This window comes from Nannobrachium achirus, assembly GCF_963921795.1.
Source record: "Nannobrachium achirus genome assembly, chromosome: 4".
Classification (NCBI taxonomy): Eukaryota; Metazoa; Chordata; class Actinopteri; order Myctophiformes; family Myctophidae; genus Nannobrachium; species Nannobrachium achirus.
The window spans coordinates 59,943,042-59,963,319 of NC_137813.1; the positions used below are offsets into that span (position 1 = coordinate 59,943,042).

A 20,278-nucleotide genomic window follows, 5' to 3' on the forward strand; every position below is an offset into this window, starting at 1 on the left:
TTCAAATGGCCGGAATGTATGTAGAGCTGAAGTTGTTGTTAAGGGTGGTTTCGTAATAAAATTATCAAAATCTACAAAGTAACTAGTTACTAACGTTTTCAAATAATTGCAGTGGAGTCAACGCACAATATTTGGATCCGAGATGTAGTGGAGCAGAAGTAAAAGTATTGGAAATTGGAAAGTACAAATAACTCAAATGTGTACTCTTATTTAACACCACTGTTCTCAAGGACACTTCTGCATCATGCCAAGCGGAGCAGGGGTCGAACTGGCAATCCTCCCAGACATCTGCTCTTCCTCCTGAGCCTTTGCCATGCATGCCCATATTATCTGTTATGGATGTATTCGGTGAACCCAAACATCACAAGTACAGGTTTGTTGGTTACATCGAGTGTGTGTGTGTGTGTGTGTGTGTGTGTGTGTGTGTGTGTGTGTGTGCGCGTGTGCGTGCGTGCGTGCGTGTGTGCGTGTGTGTGTGTGTGTGTGTGTGTGTCAGTACCAGGACAGTCCGCTGCATTCGGCGTGCTCTCCGCTCCAGTCCGCGACGAGAGGCTCCTCCCCTTCCCCCGATTTGCTGCTGCCTAATTCCCGAAGCCCCGCCTTCTCCTTTGACACTTCCCTGGTGAGACCAAAAGGGAGGGAAAATAAATGAGCCTAAAGTCTAAAGGGGAGCACACACTGGACACGGGCGGCTACGCAGCGTCGAGTCGCGGTATCGACACACGTCAATGCGGCGTGTTGCCACACAGCACATCCATTTCCCCTGGTAGGGAGAACCATGGGAGAACATGTTCACCGCGCGGCAACGCTGGAAAAATAGAACAGCAGCGTATCGGCGAGGCAGGCGAGGCGGCAGACCCGCGGCTGCGCGTGTCTGACGCCGCCAGTATGGGTTAGTTCATTGAAAATAATGGGGCCGTATGTTTTGCCGCGCCGCCTCCGCGTCCAGTGTGTGTTCCCCTTTAACAGAAAAAAGAAAAACAACAACAACCGTCAAATAACCGAAGGTTTAATATCCTGTCTCACTTCGGGTCGTCATCTCCAGGTGCGTCGCTCGCCAGAGGATGGAGGCACGTCATTGGCTGCTCCCCTGCGTGGGCGTTACCGCCAGCTGACCAATACCACGTCTCAGGAGGCCCTGGTCACGCCTCCCAGCTCGCCCTCCAAGTCCTGCCCCTCCTCTGACTCCTCCCCCGTTTACATGAGGAGGAACAGGAGGCCCGACAGTGAAGGTACACACACGCACGCACACACGCACACACACACACACACACACACACACACACACACACACACACACACACACACGCACACATACACACACACTCGCCCAGGTGGGGTCCTCAGGTAGTTTTGAGGGGGTTACTACAAAAAAAAGAAAGCAAAAAAAAAAAAGGCCATTATGCCATCAAAAGTCATCAACAAACTACCATATATAATTGGTCAAACAATGGTCAAATTGTCAAATAATATAAGAAAGATGCAAACATTATGAAAATAAACACCCTACAAGCTCACATCGCCTCGTGTTGCGAGGTTGTACCGGTTGGTCTGATATTTTCGCAATATATCAATATATCTATGGAAACGAATGGAATGGAATACCTCAATTCTTACAATTCCAAGTGCTTGTCAGGGTGGAGGGTCCCCAGTTCAAATATGATTATTTGGGGGGTCACGGACTGAGAAGGTTGAGAACCACTGTTCTAGGTTGATTGGGCAGAGTAGCAGAAGGCCATTTTACTAAGTTCAATACAGACACATACTGTAGGCTAATAGCCACACCGTTTACATAACATAACATGTTAGTGGAAAGAGACAGCGATCCAAGCGTGGGTTTATAAACGAAAACACACCCGTGTACAAGCTCTGTGCATGCATAATGAAGAACACCGTGCACAGTGGTGTGTGTGTGTGTGTGTGTGTGTGTGTGTGTGTGTGTGTGTGTGTGTGTGTGTGTGTGTGTGTGTGTGTGTGTATGTGCGCGTGTGCGTGAGAGAGAGAGAGGTTTTACAACCCGATATGCATCTCAGGACTCCGTGTAATATAGACAGCCTCCAGCAAACCCAGAGAATAAGCTGACACATGCATATATACAGCACATCCCCATAATCCCCCAGATCCCGTATAGCCTTGGGCGGCTGGAGGAAAATTGAGCGCGAGCCACCCCCCCGCCCCCTCAGTATGTTGTGTATGGCAGCACCACTTAGAGCTGCATCACCGCGCGGTACGGGGAACTGCACTGCCCGCGACCAAGTCGCTACCGAGCAGTGACGTATATAGTAACTAGGGATGGGACGATAAGCGATATTATAGTTTATCGTGATAAAAAACACTCACGATAAACACATTGTGGAGATTTAATTCATCATGATATTGTCCTCCGTCATGCACTGGATTCAATTCACCTTTTATTTGCAGAGCTGCATATCCACTTCTATAATTCTATTGGTAAAAGGTACTTCTACCACTTTTTCGAGTCACGTGTTCAAATACTGGATTGTGATTGGCTTAAAACAGTAGTAAATGAGGCCACAATAGCCGGAATGTGTGAAATGCCCGGATGTACATGCAAATGAGGCACATTTCCGAGATCAATACGCGATGAACGCATCCGGGGACTTCAGGAGGGAGTCGGAACCTATGGTCGGAACACCTTTCCCCCCACCAACAAATGACGGTCGCAGCTGTCCTATGTTTACTAACGTGCGTACTATCGTCGCCGATTTATTTGGATCCAATGCAATCCGCCAACTTTAAAGCCCCTTTTCTCTGAACCTATGCCTTTCTGGAAGCGAACAGCCTCTATTTACGGCCGGAACGGTGCTTTTAACTGACGTTAGCTTAGCTGTAAGCTAGGCGACCGAGTATTTCCCGGTGAATCTGTGCGCAAAGGTGGGGGCTTGGGAGTGTGGGGGTCTGGGGGACACGCACCACCACTGACTATTGCTGATGATGGAGAGGTTCTATAGCTTAGCCTTTATGTATTGAAAATGAGAGGCACTCTTGCCGATTTAGTAAGAGACTCGTCTCCAATTGCAAGATATTTAAAAGTTATTTGGGGCCATGATGATGATGATATCCTTTTCTTCCCACAACTAGACTAAGGATTTTATATTGTCTGTGTTATTGTTTACAACCACTGAACCACAATTATTCACGTGTGGCAAGATTCACTCGTTTTTAGTAGGCTATATAGTGTAGGCTTAGAAGAAGCCTTTTCAGAAGTTAATTTAATGATTTCCATTTAATGATTTCATTTATCCTCATCTAATGCACCGTATGCACGCTGTTTAAAGGCCGTGTAGGCTTTTCAGAAGTTAATTGAATGTTTTCCATTTGCGCTAATGCACGCAACTGTTTTCGCCAGGTTTTAAGGTCTTATTTTAGTTGTTTCTCATAAGCTCGCAACCCTCCTTGCCCATCGGCCCCCACCTTTGCGCACAGATTCACCGGGAAATACTCGGTCGCGTAAGCTAGACATCTGTCTCAGCATGGAGTTGGCGCCATCTGGTGGTGAGTAGAAGATGTTGTTTGTGGCACTATTTGTTGTTATGGCGGAAGTTTTATAGGCAATAATGATTGTAACTTAAGATCCTTGCAAGTTACAACTATGTGTTTTCTTTCATGTATACGGGAAAAAGTGGTAGAAAAGCTATTTACCACTCGGGGTCGGACATTATGCTCTCATAATGTCCTGAGTGCGGGTGTTATCGGACTCGGCTGGCGCCTCGTCCGATCACACCCGCACTGCGGACATTATGAGAGCATAATGTCCTCTCACTCGGGGTAAATTGCTTACTTATAATATACGTACTTGATAGTCTTTTTTCACTCTCTTAATGTCTTTGCCAAAAAATAGCCGATCAACAAGCTCACAACGCGTCGCGTTGCGACGCGTTGTGAGCTTGCAGATCGGCTATTTTTTGGAAATGTTCTACCCCAGGATAATGGATTATCGCGATAATATAGTAAATCGCGATTTCTTTTGTCACAATAATCGTGATATGACATTTTCATATCGTCCCATCCCTAATAGTAACTAAGTACATTTACTTCAAGTGCTGAACTTAAGTAACCTTTTTTGAGGTATTGTACTTTACTTCAACTTCGATTTCCTGTACTTTCACTTCTATACTCCACTATATTCCGGATCCCAAATATTGTACTTTGTACTCCCCTACATTTGTTTGAGAACTTCAGTTACTATAGTTACATTGTAGATTTTGATTATTATTAGAAAACTTACATTAAAGAAGTAGTTCACCCCCAAAATGACTTTTTGTCTATTGATTAGTCACGCCATGGAGACTAGAGTTCAATAATATTTTTAGTTTTTTGTCGCATTCCTAAGACAGAAATGTGATAACAATAAATTTACTCCCATTCGTGTGTGTGTGTGTGTGTGTGTGTGTGTGTGTGTGTGTGTGTGTGTGTGTGCGTGCGTGCGTGCGTGCGTGCGTGCGTGCGTGCGTGCGTGCGTGCGTGCGTGCGTGCGTGCGTGCGTGCGTGCGCGTGCGTGCGTGTGTGTGCGTGTATGCACGGGTGCACGTGTGTGCGTGAATGTGTACTGTGGATGCCTGGTTGCAGGAGATATACACGCCAAGTGGGTGCACAGCCAAGGTTAAGAGGATCATCATCACCCCCAAGCCTACAAGCTGTTCACGCTGCCGCCATAAGGCAGGCGATATACCGCAGTATCAAATGCCCAGTAAACAGACCGAGGGACAGTTCCCACCACTGCCGGGCCATCAGGCTGCTGAGTCTAGCAGTATAGTGGCTCAGAGCCTCTCCCTGATAACCAAAACTCCTAATATCTCCCCCTGGCCAAGGGGGAATTCCAGGCCCAGTGGCGTCAGTTCGGCAAAAGCTAAGGTATGGCAACATGACTGGTGTCTTGCACGCGCGCGTGCAAGACACCAGTCATGTTGCCATAACTCAGCAACAGGCATGATGAATTTATTCTCATTCTCAGCCAACTTACAATATGCGTCTGCGTGTGCACTTATAATGCCAGTAATATTATGAATTTTTCAGTTCTACAGTACAGCATCCAACCAGGCTTTAAATTGTTGGAGGCTGTACTGGATTGAATATACCACTAGAGAGCGCCAACGATAAGCACACCAGGGTTTGCTATAGGCCTCATGATAACATAGCTGCTCCATCCGTTTACATGGGGCCGGGAGCTAACGTTAGCATGGAACAGCGTGGGACCCTGAGCGCCACACGCGCGCTTGATGGTGTAATTAACCTATCGACTATCGCCTGGGACATGCGATACACGCCACAGACACTTCAAACCGGATCAAAATCCGACGTACTGACGCTGAGATATGGCGGAGTTGCAGTATTGGCGTCAATGGGAAAATAACATGTTGTTGACGTTACGTCGATGACGTCAGATCCTTCGCATTTTCAATGCTGAGGCTTTGAGAGCCTAGAATACACAGTTTTTGCTGAAAAAAATTCCAAACAATTTAAAAAATGATCACCAAGGCGATGGAAGGCGATGGTGGCTAGCTGGGACTACTGAAAAATAATGATGGAATCATATTTGGCTGGGAGAGGGTTAAGAAGTATTTATATTTTTTCTTCCCTTTAGCCAAGGTATGGCAGCTGCCATACCTTGCCATACCCAATTGTGGCCTCTGTCCAAGCCCCCAGAACGGCTTGTAAACTGTGAAGCTGGCTTGGCGCTACTGGCCAAAGCTGGGTGAACTACATGCACGGGCAAAAGAGAGGGCACCGCTGGGGTCTGCCATGGGGTTCAATAGATGTAGTTTGGCGTTCGTGACGTAGGCCTAAGACGTTCGTCGACGTAAGAAAAATTGGCCTATAGCTATAGGCCAATTTTACCCACAATGCACCTGGATTCAGCTACTCCCGGCAGTCTTCCGGGTGCTTCAAAACGGCCCTGAACAACTTGCATTGAAATGAATAGCTGGCGGCGGGGCCGTCCTCTCTCTATTTATCAGTGGTGAAAGTGAGCCGGAACGGCCGGAACCCCCGTTCCGTTAAAACATTTGGGGCCGGAACGGCGTTCCGTTAAGACGAGGAGAAAGCCAGCTGTCAAAATCCCATGTTAAACCTGCCACAAACGCACGTACAGGAAGAAAACAATAGCCTATACCAAAGTCAGATTAACATACAGTAGGCTACACAAGTGTTACTAGTTATATTTTCTGATAAAGTGCTTCTAAATTATTCCCGTACGTTTGTGTAGGTCAGTGTGATCCTATATCCATTCTGTTTGCGTTTGACACGGAGCGAATAGAGGTGGGACGTTCGCGAACGAATCGAGTCTTTTGAACGGCTCTTTGAAATGAACGATATGATTCGGTTCACAGTAGGGAGCCGTTCCTTTCTAATGAACAGTGGCCGTCTTTTGAACGGCTCTTTGAAAGGAACGGATCCCAGAGATCCGGCTCACTTCAAAGAGCCATAAATCCCATCTCTAGGAGGACTCGTTGTGTCTGTGCCTGCATGGATGCGGCCAGAATAGACCAAAATGATTCTATTCTGCATGTGTAGTGGAGTAGAATTAAAAGTATTGGAAATACTCCAGTAAAGTAGGCTAGGCTATACTTAAAACCTGTACTTAAATACACTACTTTAGTAAATCGTCGTTGTCGGATGGAAACCTCGTATCTCCAAGTTTCAAATGTGTATGTTCTTTTGCAAAGCAAAGCCCTGCTTCATCATACCAGGCTGTTGCACAAAAGTAGTGAAAACAGCAAATCTACAAGCACACAACGCCACCCGCGAGGTGTTGTGTGCTTGTAGATCTGCTGTTTTCACTAGTTCAAATCATTTTTAAAATGATAAATGCAAAACGAAAGGTTTTGGACATACAAGGTTTCCACCCGACAATGACGAAATGTACTTAGTTACTTTAGATAACTGGTTATAATAATATTAATAATAATATATATAATAATATAATAAATATAATAATATATAGATGCTTAGGCCTACCCTTCTGTATGGAACAATGAACAATATGAACAATATGAAGAGGCTTATTATAGATAATTCATTTAGGATTTCAATCGTGTTTCATGTTACAGTAAGTGTGTTGCCTAATTCAAGTGTAGGACCTGTAGTGTTTTTATTGTGTGTATAACTGTTCGAAAATGCAGTTTTCTATGCATTTCAGGGGTTTTGGGGGGTTAGAGGCGCCCAATTTTTTTTGGCCGCGCGGCGAGTTCCGGCAAGAATTTCAAACCACTTTCACCCCTGCTATTTATATATTAACTCTATGTGGAATTCCCCTTTGGGCTATAGTGGTTAAGATTTTGGCTTTCCGCGCGGGGAGACCCGGGTTTCAAATCCCGGGGTGTTACATGAGCCGTGTTGTCATCGTATACAGACGGAGACGGGACAAGAGTGCATACATGGTGTCAGAGCTGGGATACAGGCAATGCATCCTGGGACATGTAGTCTACAGCAGGGGTTTTCAAAGTTGGTGGCGGGGCACCCTGGGGTGCCGTGACAGCAGTCCAGGGGTGCCGCGACATAATTTGATATAGTTGGAATTTATTTGGACACTTAAAAAATATATTTAGAATAATTTAAACTCTAAATACAACGTTATTTTCAGTCAGTTCTAACCAACATGTCTATTATCTCAACGTTTTCCTTGCAACATAATCGCTAAAATATACTATAAATATAAGGTGCTGGGAGTGAAAATTATAAATATAATCTAGGGGTGTCGCTGTCGGTGCCTCGGATGAAAAATACATTTCTAGGAGTGCCTTGAGCCCAAAAGGTTTAGACCTGCAGTCAATAAAATGTTTTGTCTGCATATGTGTGTGCTGTTTTATGTTTGTCAATGAGAGAAGTGGGCATAAACTGGGTAATTTTACAAAAAGGGAATTGGTTCATTTACCAGAGTAATTGTCATTCATTCAGTGTGTTCCATTTCTATAATTATGTTTTCAATTTTGCTCTTCAGTGTTCTGTACATGCTTGGTAGTGTTCAGCCAAAAGCTTAGTTGTGTTTATTCAATGAATGGTATGTGTGTGTCATATGAAAATATGGCTGTGTTTACCAAATGAAAACACGAGTTCTATTTTGTTAAGAGATTTGATGGCAAAGAGTTGTTTTGCAAAGGGATGCCAGGGTTGAGCAATTTGTGTGTGATGTTTGGAGTTTTGTGTGTGCAATTTTGAAGAAAAAAAAAAAACGTACAGTTTTGAAAAACATGTTTTAGCAATCAAAACAACTGATGTCAAGCCCTGTGTCCTCTCTCACCGCATCCGTGAACCTTCCTCTTTGGCCTTCAGAGAGGAAGCTGAGCTGTGTGTTGTCATGGCAGCCTTAACACATTTTTAAATAGATAGGTAGGTACTATGCTGTACCATTCTAGATAGATGTGATCCCAAAGGAAATTCCACAAGAGAGACCACATTTGGGTTTTTGGAAATGCATTTGCCTATAACGATAAAAAAGGGAAATAAGTGGTTAACGTGTGTGTGTGTGTGTGTGTGTGTGTGTGTGTGTGTGTGTGTGTGTGTGTGTGTGTGTGTGTGTGTGTGTGTGTGTGTGCGCGCGAGTGTGTGTATGTATGTGTGTGTGTGTGTGTGTGTGTGTGTGTGTGCGTGTGCGTGTGCGTGTGCGTGTGTGTGCGTGTGCGTGTGCATGTGTGTGTGTGTGTGTTAGTGCTGGTATCAGACAACAGTCGTGACACCAGTCCAGCTGACCCCAGCAGCCCCACTGTTATCTTTGATAAGAAGACCAAGAGACGATTCCTGGATCTGGGGTGAGGCTTGTACTCTGTATACAGGCACTTGTATACTGTACACACCACACATGCACTTACACACACACGCACTCACGCAAGCACGCACACACATCCATTCTTTAGGTCTTTGTTGAACGCTATTGAATGTTGACCTTGAAACATTCTGTTGTTCATCTCTGTTATATCGCCACTGTCGGATAGAAACCTCGCATCTCCAGTGACGTCATTACGTGCGCATCCCGCGTCTCTGACGCATTCACGTTGCCTAGAGACGCATTCACGTCAGTGTTCTGGGGTCCCACGGACGCATCGCCTCCATTGGAGTCCACGTGAAAATAATTTACCACGTCGCGAAAAAAAATATATTTTAAAAAGTCCACAGACGCCACCATTGTTCATGGGTGAAGGCATGCTACTGTACCCTACGTTAACACAAATGAAATCCGCGTAGAAAGTCTTAAAACAGACGATAGAACTAACGACAGTGTGTGTTTGGAATCCACCGACGCTATTGTGTGCTCCATGCATGGTCACAGAATTCAATGGGTGCCTTAGTTTTAGCGTAGCACCGGGCCGCTCTCTGACCATAGTGGCACAGCGTGTTAGGTGATACACCAAGAAGGGTTCCCCCACCGAACGTGGGTTTGGCTTGTCGAGCCTGTTATCGGGTAAGCGTCACGTCATGGGCTGCTATAGCGGCCGGGGGCCGGGAGGTACAATGTGTCATCGATAGTTGTGTGCTTTGGAAGTGCATGCGTGCCGCGGAACAACGGTGGAACGCGTGAAACACTAAAAAGTTTGGTTACCTTTTGGAAAAGACAAGGGGAGAGCTAAATACAATGGGCTATATGCAGCACGGTTGTTACATCATGCTCGGGAGGGAACACTGTCTTCGACAATGCAGACGGAGCCAGGCACTTGCATCACATAAGACCCAAGTGCAATCAATAACTTTGCACGTCTGCGACTAGCTCTGGTCCGTAGCGTTAGTGGAGTTCTCCTCCACTAACGCTATGGACCAGAGCTAGTCTGAGACGAGTTGAAACAACTCCAACGCGGGCTGTTGAAGCAGCGCGACACCCGTTCTCTTCCACCCACAGTATGTGGTGCTTGAAAATATGAATGATTCCATCGATAATAATCCGTTTGGGACACTCAAAATCACTGCCATAGAGTTATAATGTATCGCTCCGTGCGAATGAATCCGTAGCGTTGCCAGCGCGACTTCTGAGTCTACCGAAAATAGCAGATGTACAAGATCACAACGCGGTGCGAGCAGACACGGTTTGAGCTTGTTGATTGGGTATTTCTTTGTTGCGTGACACCGTCGTACTATGCATTATAAATTACACTGTTAAAGAGACGGTACACATTTAGTTTCTTCAAATATTTTCCAAAAATAAAAAGGTTGACTTGCCTTCTGTCTGTTAAAGTACTGTATTTGAAGGTCCTGGTCAAATGTATTTAATGGAAAAAATAGATATGCATTTACTGTAAAAAAAAAAAAAAAAAAAAAAAAAAAGGAGAGACATGGAAATGTTAGCCTATAGTTTATAGTATAGTTTTACAGTAGGCTATTATTATTAATTCATGAATAGTACTGTAATTATATATATATATTAGTGTCTCATCATGTCTTTCCACAAAATAACAGAAAAAAGCTCAATAGTGGGCTCGATAAAAGCCCGGCTCGATAAGCAACATCGATAAGGTGCTCATTATCAATAAAAATTAACGAGCTCCATCCCTAGTGCTTCTTCATCTCAAGGTACTATTATAGTTTAATTGTTTCATTCGTTTTTGTATGTATTTTGTAAGATAAACAATGTAAATAACCATATAATAACCAATTCAAGTTAAATGCTGCACTTTGTCAAAAATGACATGACGCGTTGAATTTTTGTGGGACCCATAAAATATCCCTGGGACTCATCCGAAAGACCCTCCTTGGGTCCCGGGACTCATTACATTAAAAACCTATTAACATCACTGCATCTCCACGTTTCAAATGTGTACATTTTTTTCGTAAAGTAAAGCCCTGCTTCGTCATACAAGGCCGTCGCAAAGTAGTGAAAACAGCAGATCTACAAGCACACAACGCCTCGCGGTGCGAGGCGTTGTGTGCTTGTAGATCGGCTGTTTTCACTAGTTTAGATCATTTCTAAAATGCTAAATGCAAAATGAACAATTTTGGACATACGAGGTTTCCACCCGACAACAACGATACCTACCGGTATATATCTATCTCTGTCTGTCTGCCTGTCTGTCTGTCTGTCTGTCTGTCTGTCTGTCTGTCTGCCTGTCTGTCTGTCTGTCTGTCTGTCTGTCTGCCTGTCTGTCTGTCTGTCATCTCATCTACAGGGTGACTCTCAGGCGATCCTATGTTCGCGTGAGGAAGGATAAATCCAACAGGCTGTCCATGGGCAGCAGGTGAGTACAGACTCTCTCTCTCTCAGGGGTGTCGCACCAAATTCTGGGCCCTGGGTAGCAGATATACAGTGAAAATGTACCGGTATGCAAGTCTTTGAATATTTCAAATCCTTCTGAGGTTTTTTGAAAAACCTATGTTTCTATGTCATTGGTGCTCAAACCTTTTCATGTTAAGGACCCCCAAAATGATACGTAGTTGGCCATGGACCACCATCTCAAAATATTTAGTTCCCGGGACCCCCCAGAAGCTAAATTGAGTTACAAATGTTCGCTTAAAAAAACATTCAAAGATTGGCACACATTTTCACAACTTAAAAAAAAAAATAGCAGATCTACAAGCTCGCCACGCGGCACTCGGTGCCGCGCTGTGAGCTTGTATATCTGCTATTTTTCAATAGTTAAAGTATAAAATAATTAAGGCCCCTCCACCTTGGGCCCTGGTAACTCAGTCCCACTCCCCCCCCCTTTGTGACACCCCTGCTCTCTCTCTCTCTTCTCTATGATTATTGATATTCAAAATGGACAGAACTCTCTGATGTTGCTAGGAGACGAGACAAAACCCATGGACACATCCAGTTTTATTCCTTTTATATATTTGTTAATTAGTAAGAATAGCCGGACTGCAACCTCACAACACGTTGCATTGCGAGATGTTGTGAACTCGTTGATCTGCTGTTTTCACTATTTTTTTGTTAAATGATTTATTGATATATATATATATATATATATATATATATATATATAATTTGATCAATCGAAAAAGGTATGGATAGAATAATTGCTAAGAGAATAATAACCGATAGTTACTGCCTGACTGTAGGGATGGGAAAATTTCATATCACGATTATTGTGACCAAAGAAATCACGATTTAGGATATTATCACGATAATCCAAATATCCCCAACATCCATTATCCTGCGGCGGAACGTTTGACAAAAGATAGCAGATCTACAAGCTCACAACTGAGCTTGTAGATCTGGGTTAGGGTTAGGCTATATCGGCTATTCTTTGGCAAAGACATTTGATAGAGAGTGAAAAAAAGACTGTATCAAGTACGTATATTATAAGTACCTTTATAGAGGGTTTAAGTGGTACCGGATATGCAGCTTGGCAAATAAACGGTGAATTGAACCCAGTGCATGAAGGAGGACAATATCACGATAAATTAAATATCCGCCATACTATTATCGTGAGATTTTTTTTATCACGATAAACGATAATATCGCTTAGCGTCCCATCTGTACAGTATAGGTCTATTGTCGGTGTCGGGTGGAAACCTTGTATGTCCAAAACCTTTCGTTTTGTATTTATTGTTTTAAAAATGAACTAAACAGTGAAAATAGCAGATCTACAAGCACACAACGCCTCGCACCGCGAGGCGTTGTGTGCTTGTAGATCGGCTGTTTTCACTACTTTTTTGCGACAGCCTTGTATGATGAAGCAGGGCTTTACTTGTTGAAAAAACGTATAAAACCTGAAACTTGAAGATACAAGGTTTCTGCCCGACAGTAGTCTCGCGTAGCCAGACAACTATTCCACAATCTCCGAATGCTATATAGAGTCTAGAACGGCAGCTCCCGAACGGCAAGTATCGGAAAGGAGCCACTGCTGCACTGAACTGTAGTCCCACTGGAAACATAACAGAAGCACACTCGCACAGACAGAGTCATTTGAGCAGCATATTCTTGTTATGCGTGTATAGTTTAAGAAAACGTTTGAAAACATCATGGAGGTAACAAATAACACCAGAGAAAGACGTAATAACGCCCCCAGAAATGTTGAAAGGAGACAACACTTCCAGTAGGACATGTTATTGCTACTGCACCAAGCGGTTGCGTCACATCCGCTTTATCTCGCACTCATCGTTTCTATTTCTCAAATCGCGGAGTCAACAGTCTGGCCACGCGAGACTAGCCTGACAGTGACGATATGTGTGTGTGTGTGTGTGTGTGTGTGTTTCTGGTCGTGTGCTACTCAGGGAGCCGTCGGAGAGCCCGTCTCGCTCCTCTGGCTCCTTCGTTCCGTTCTCCTGGTTCACCGAAGGCCGGGGCTCCGTCTCCTCCTCGGGCACTCCTCCCTGCTCGCCCAAAGCACCTCCTTCTGTCAACGCCTCCTCCTCCAGCCCGCGCAAGTCACACTCACAGGTACGAGATACAGTATACCATGGAGCGTTATGGTGCATTCAACACGGGAAGAGATATATTTCGTCACTGTCGGGCAGAAACCTTGTATCTCCAAGTTTCAGATGAGTATGTTTTTTTTTCGCAAAGTAAAGCCCTGTTTCGGGCCTTCGCACAAAGGTAGTGAAAACAAGCGAATAGGTAGTGAATACAAGGTAGTGAATACAAGCACACAACGCCTCGCGGTGCAAGGCGTTGTGTGCTTGTAGATCGGCTGTTTTCACTAGTTTAAATCATTTTTAAAATGATAAATGCAAAACGGACGGTTTTGGACATACACAAGGTTTTCACCCGACAACGACGATTTGTTTCTATAGCCGTTTAGTTCAATCGCTTCACTTTGGTCGCGCTGGTCAGCGTCGGGAAACAAATGAGGTCACGTCAGAATCGAGGGGAAACACCTGGAAAAAAGGGAGTCCCCAAAACCAAACACCCAAAACATTTCCGTGTCTCCGGGCAACATCAACGCTGACTGGCCGTCAGGATGCGATGGGTGGAGTGGGGGTGGGGGGAGCAATGGTCGCTTCAGTTGGATTTTCCCAGCTGGGTCGAAGATACCGAGGCGACCCGTCTACACCAAATGTGTTCGCCCAAAGATTGCTGATGTACAAGCCCCTACAACATGCAACAACATTTTCAATAGTTAAAGTATAAAATAATTAAGGCCCCTCCACCTTGGGCCCTGGTAACTCAGTCCCACTCCCCCCCCCCCCCCCCCCCCCCCCTATGTGACGCCCCTGCTCTCTCTCTCCACCAAATGTGTTCACCCAAAAATTGCTGATGTACAAGCCCCTACAACATGCCACGTCGCGACACGTTCAGAGCTATTTTTGGCAACTGTTCCCCCCGGATTCTGAAGTTTGAGTGGTTAAAATGGCAGATCTCAACCAAAGCGTGTCGCAGCGTGACACACATCCTGTGTGTGTGTGTGTGTGTGTGTGTGTGTGTGTGTGTGTGTGTGTGTGTGTGTGTGTGTGTGTGACTACTGAGTGTCCTCCTCCTCTTCTGTTCTCTTCATCTCTTCTTGTTTTTTATCGAATCTCCATCCTTCTCCCTGTCAGGCTGCTGTCGCCCTCCTCATCTGTTACTGGTTATTTTGGTCACACGCTGTCCCTTTACACGCACACACACGCACCCGCACGCGCACGCGCACGCGCACACGCGCGCACGCACGCACGCACGCACGCGCATACACAGCTGATTCAGCAACAGCCAGTATTGAGCCGAGGCTACATTAGACAGAGTGGGAGGCAGAGCCTTTTTTTTTAACACTTAATTGGCATGGCATAAAACTAATTGTTGATTTCTACATACATAACAGTGTAATACAGTATCTGGCTTAAAGTCCTGTTCGCAATTTGGTGTTAGGGGAGTTTCTCACCTGAACTGAGTCAGTGGGTCCCTAGACATGAAAAATCACCGAGGTGCTCGTCCGCCATAGTGCCACGAATGGCGCAATGGCCAAATCAAATATGGCTGCCATCGGCTATGATGAAAATCCAACTTTTCTGTTTCTGGGTGTATATGCACATGTAATACCTTCATTTGGACTAATTTGGGTATGGGGAATTCATTTCTGATATTGTTTTGACCATTTTGGGTGATTTGGACCTCAAAAGGTCATGGTCAAGGTCATTTTGCTATTCCGAAGACCGTGGGCCATAACTTGGCCATTGTTAGGAGTAAAAACAGGTGCAGTAGGTCTAAATCAACTAATGCTGACATGTATAATTCATTTCTGACATTGTTTTGACCATTAAGGATCATCTTGTCTTTGAAATATCAATGTCAATGCCATTTTTCAAAAACGATTTTGTTCATTACTTGCACTTTTTATAGTATTTTTTGTAAGTTTGTTACTATTTTATAGTAAGTTTGTTTTGTTTATAACAAAATACATACTAGTGAGAAATACAACAAGTAAACATCCACATTTAACTTTAAAGGGGGGTTTTAAATGGGTGTTTAAATGAGCAGATAAGACTATTTACAAATAAAAGTGACAAATAAAATTACACAACAAAATCACACACAACATTAAATAATAATTTCCCTCAAAGTGCACCATATTGATTGTGTGCATGCAAGTTAGTATGAGGTGTTTTTACAGGATGGATTTGTCATTGTTCCATGGCAAAATATGATGCACAGAACTCCATCAGTGTCGAGTGTCTTGCTTCAGACATGGCAGGAGTGTACTAAAGTCAAAGTGCTCCTTCCATCCATCAGAGCTTGACATTAATTGACTTTTTGAGGCAGTTGTCCTTTGGACAAGTATATTTCCCATTCACTTGTCCGGGGACAAAAGTCACTTGTCCGGATAAAAATGTCATACATTGAAATAATAACAAAAGGACGGCTAATGACCCCCCTTGCTCCCTCCACTCCATAGTATGGGCACTTGTCCTGGACAACAGGACAAGCCTTTATGTCATGCCCTGTTCCATTTTCCATTGGCTCTAGTCTTTCCTCAGGTTCCTTGGCTGTTGCAAGCAGGTGGCAAGAAACACGCTAGAACGGTGCCTTGTTGGTCTCAGCAGTTGTACTTCTCTGCTACCAATACTGTGTCTTGTTCTGTCAAGGTCTTTGCCTCTCCAAAGTTTGTTAGATGATATTGTACTCGGTCAGAAGCCATAACTACATTTTTAATCCTCACCTGGCCCATGCAGTCATCTCCTGTCTCCAAGGCATATGTGCCTTGATCACTGTCTTGGCTAGTGGTGCTCCAAGATGAGACTGCTTGATGCAGTAGAAGTGAGTCTCACCAGAGCCATACTGCTGCCAGATCTCCTTCATCCCCAGTGCTTGGAAATATGGGGTGTAATATAGCAGTAATGTGAAGGAGACAACAACTCTCTGGGGTCCGCTCATAGTTCCGACATCCCATTATTCTGACCATTAGGTTAGTGAAGGTTAGGGATAGGCTTAGTTATAATGGAGGCTGAACAGGTGTCAGCCTCCTCAATCCTATTCAAGATGTCTGGGATCTCTTCTCCACTAGCGACATCATCAACAGAGACAACAGAGCTGATAATGGTAAATGGACTGCATTTACAGTATATAGCGCTCTTCTCCAAAGCACTGTACAATGTATTTCACATTCGCCCATTAACACATACATTCACACATACATTCACACCATGAAACCATGCAAGGTGCTAACCGGGAGCAGTTAGGGGTTCAGTGTCTTGCTTAAAGGGGAAGACCACCCATTTTCAATATTGAAATATGTCATTAATATACCTTAGAGGAGTTGTGTGGAAATAGAAAAAAAGTTCCCCCCCTTCTGTGTTGCCTAGAACTGGAGGATTGATTTTGGGGTTTGTATTGTAAAGTACAACTTGATGACATCACACCATTGTACTTTACAATACAAACCCCAAAATCAATCCTCCAGTTCTAGGCAACACAGAAGAGGGGGAACTTTTTTTCTATGTCCACACAACTCCTCTAAGGTATATTAATGACATATTTCAATATTGAAAATGGGTGGTCTTCCCCTTTAAGGACACTTCGACAAATAAGCAGGAGGAGCCAGAAATCGACCCTGGAACCTTCAGATTCCAAGGCAGCCGTTCTACCTACATCGCCACAAGCTTGAATGGACACCATATTCCGAACACACAGCTGGAGAGCTGTGTGTTCTCCTCAGACACCCAGAATTTGTAAAGTTGATGAGGGATGGGTGCGTCTGTTATCTCTGATGATGATGAGTGGCTCCATGCAAAAGGGGCTGGAGGTGAAGAGATCCCAAAGATTGAACTAGATTGAGGAGGCTGTCACCAAGCTGCTGGTACATGTGGAGTCAACTGGCCCTATTATAACTAAACCTACCCATAACCCGGCCTAACCTAATGGAGGGAATAATGGGTCGCCAGGATTATGAGTGGACCCCAGAGAGTTGTCGTAGTGATACTTCCAAGCACTGGGGATTAAGTAGATCTGGTAGCAGTATGGCACTAGGTGTGCAGTGGCACATGCTTCTACAGCATCAAGCAGTCTCTCATCTTGGAGCACCACTAGCCAAGACAGTGATCAGGGGACATATGCCTTGGAAACTGGAGATGACTGCATGGGCCAGGTGGGGAATAAGCATGCAGCTATGGCTTCTGACCGAATACAATATCTAACAAACTTTGGAGAGGCAAAGACCTTGACAGAACAAGACACAGCATTGGTAGCAGAGAAGTACAACTGCTGATACCAACAAGGCACCTTTCTAGTGCATGTCTTGCCACCTGCTTGCAACAGCCAAGGAACCTGAGGAAAGACTAGAACCAATGGAACATGGATGGATGCAAGGAACACTTCGACTCTCGAGGATATGGCTGCCTTGCTGATGGATATCGGTGCATCATATTTTGCCATGGAACAATGGCAAATCCATCCTGTAAAAACACATCATACTAACTTGGATGCACACAATCACAATATGGTGCACTTTGAGGGAAATTGTTATTTAATTTTGTGTGTGCTTTTGTTGTGTGATTTTATTTGTCACTTTTATTCGTAAATAGTCTTATTTGCTCATCTAAACACCCATTTAAAACCCCCCTTTAAAGTTAAATGTGGATGTTTACTTGTTGTATTTCTCACTAGTATGTATTTTGTTATAAACAAAACAAACTCACTATAAAATAGTAACAAACTTACAAAAAATACTATAAAAGTGCAAGTAATGAACAAAATCGTTTTTGAAAAATGGCATTGACATTGATATTTCAAAGACAAGATGATCCTTAATGGTCAAAACAATGTCAGAAATGAATTACACATGTCAGCATTAGTTGATTTAGACCTACTGCACCTGTTTTTACTCCTAACAATGGCCAAGTTATGGCCCACGGTCTTCGGAATAGCAAAATGACCTTGACCATGACCTTTTGAGGTCCAAATCACCCAAAATGGTGAAAACAATATCAGAAATGAATTCCCCATACCCAAATGAGTCCAAATGAAGGTATTACATGTGCATATACACCCAGAAACAGAAAAGTTGGATTTTCATCATAGCCGATGGCAGCCATATTTGATTTGGCCATTGCGCCATTCGTGGCACTATGGCGGACGAGCACCTTGGTGATTTTTCATGTCTAGGGACCAGAGATGCCCACGAGTCTCGTGATCACGAGTCGAGTCGAGTCAAGAGTCTTTGGGGGAGGAGTCCGAGTCGAGTGTCGAGTCTCTGGGGGACGTGGGGGACGAGTCGAGTCGAGTCTCAAGTCTTTAAGTGGCGAGTCCGAGTCGAGTTACGAGTCTTTATATACATAGGCCTATATATCTTTTTTTATTATTTTTTATAATGATCTAGCCTCCAGCTGAAAAAGTTAGATGGCGCATCATGATCACCCGGTACTCACAGATACAGCTACAGCAGCAGCCAGAAGCCATGGCAGGCTAAATTAGGAAAGACACATGCATGTATGTACTCACAATCACGCTACGGAGGCTGTTAAATGTTCCACGATTAATAATAATGGATCCATTTCCCCCAGAAAACAGCTCTGAAGTAGACCTCCTGCCTCTCCTTCCTCGGTGAAAGTTCCTTGGAAGCAAGCAGTTATGTCCAATAGTAGCAGGGTCCCCGGCCGTCCGATCATCATCCAATGAATAAAATAATCCCAAAACCAGCCACACTTCAGTTGCTTGCTTGACACTTAAATCCTTTTTGTAGACCTTTGTAGCTATCTGTACTGACATTTTCCTAAGACAGCTTGAGCTAGACAAGTACTCAAATGTTGTTTTTAATAGGAATTGCGAAGCAATCACAATTTTTCTATTTGAAGAAGCCACCAGAGCTGGACAGTAAGCAACATAACACTTTACTGCAGTTACTGCCGTAAAACGTTTCGCTACTGGTTACCATAGCGACGTGTACTCTCAGTGGGGATTGGACCTGGGAATACATTTTACATCACTGTCGTAAACGTTTGTTGCCGGCGTATAATTAATATAGGCCTACTATATTAATTAAATTGTACTGGCAAGTGCATGATTGTATTCATGATCACTCCTTTACTGTATTAATATAAACAGACAGTATGTCAGGATTGATACATTACTTAGTCATTGATACAGCATCATTTTCAATAGCAGTTTTAGTTAAGATATAAAAAAAATAAAATAAACGTGGTTCAACATAATCTTTATTCCAAAATAAAGCTTTTCTTTTACTTCTTTAGCATAAAGTTTTTTTTCCCTTTCATTTCCACTCCCCTCCTGCTTTTTTAAAAGCTATTTTTCTTTTTTAAAGTTACTGCAGTGCTGTGAAGAATCCTGACAGCACAACTGTAACATTACGGGCATATTTGGCATAACTTCACGTTAATGCTTTGAACAATAATTACGTGGGGTTAATTAGTATAGGCCTAGATGCAGCTGGTGGAATTGACATCATGAAGAGAAGAGCCCACCGGAGAAAAAAGTGAAAACCCGACGCTAGAAAAGCACTGTCTCACGGAAAATCCTATTATCTTATCAAATTATTAAACAAATGCCACGTTAACTGAAGTAGAATAGCTGATGATGAGCTAAACATAGGCCTATGTGTTTTATTTCGCCGTTTTAATATTTAAATCTTATTCTGAAAGGCTGCATGCAGCAGCTGTCCTGCCTACTGCTGCTACTGAACTAACAGCCTAGGCCTAGGCTACTGTAGGTTTATTGTTCAGCCTATAAACCTCTCAAAATCAACTATGGCTTATATTGTTTAGCCTATAAGGCTCCCAAAAAATCAGAGTTGCAAGCTATTAATCCACCTTGTCATGGCGCGTCGGCGTCTAGATATAGATTGGAAAGACGCACTATAGCCTATACGTGCGAGCGCAACAGATACAAAGAACAATTTAATAATCCTCTAGCAGTGTAACAGTAGGGCTACTGGGCATGGTAACCTCACGTTACTGCTTTAAACAATAA

At 43.9% G+C, this 20,278-nt stretch overlaps 1 protein-coding gene across 1 annotated transcript in view; it reads left to right on the forward strand.

Annotated features, from left to right (window-relative positions):
- The window catches only part of samd14 (sterile alpha motif domain containing 14), a gene marked incomplete at both ends in the record, with an annotated part of 51,594 nt that overhangs the window by 20,343 nt on the left and 10,973 nt on the right, over window positions 1-20,278 (forward strand). The window contains 5 exons of the mRNA XM_080724422.1: window positions 497-622; window positions 1,046-1,232; window positions 8,669-8,768; window positions 11,112-11,180; window positions 13,159-13,324. Coding sequence (XP_080580548.1) covers window positions 497-622; window positions 1,046-1,232; window positions 8,669-8,768; window positions 11,112-11,180; window positions 13,159-13,324 — 648 coding nt within the window. The remainder of the gene's footprint in view (window positions 1-496; window positions 623-1,045; window positions 1,233-8,668; window positions 8,769-11,111; window positions 11,181-13,158; window positions 13,325-20,278) is intronic.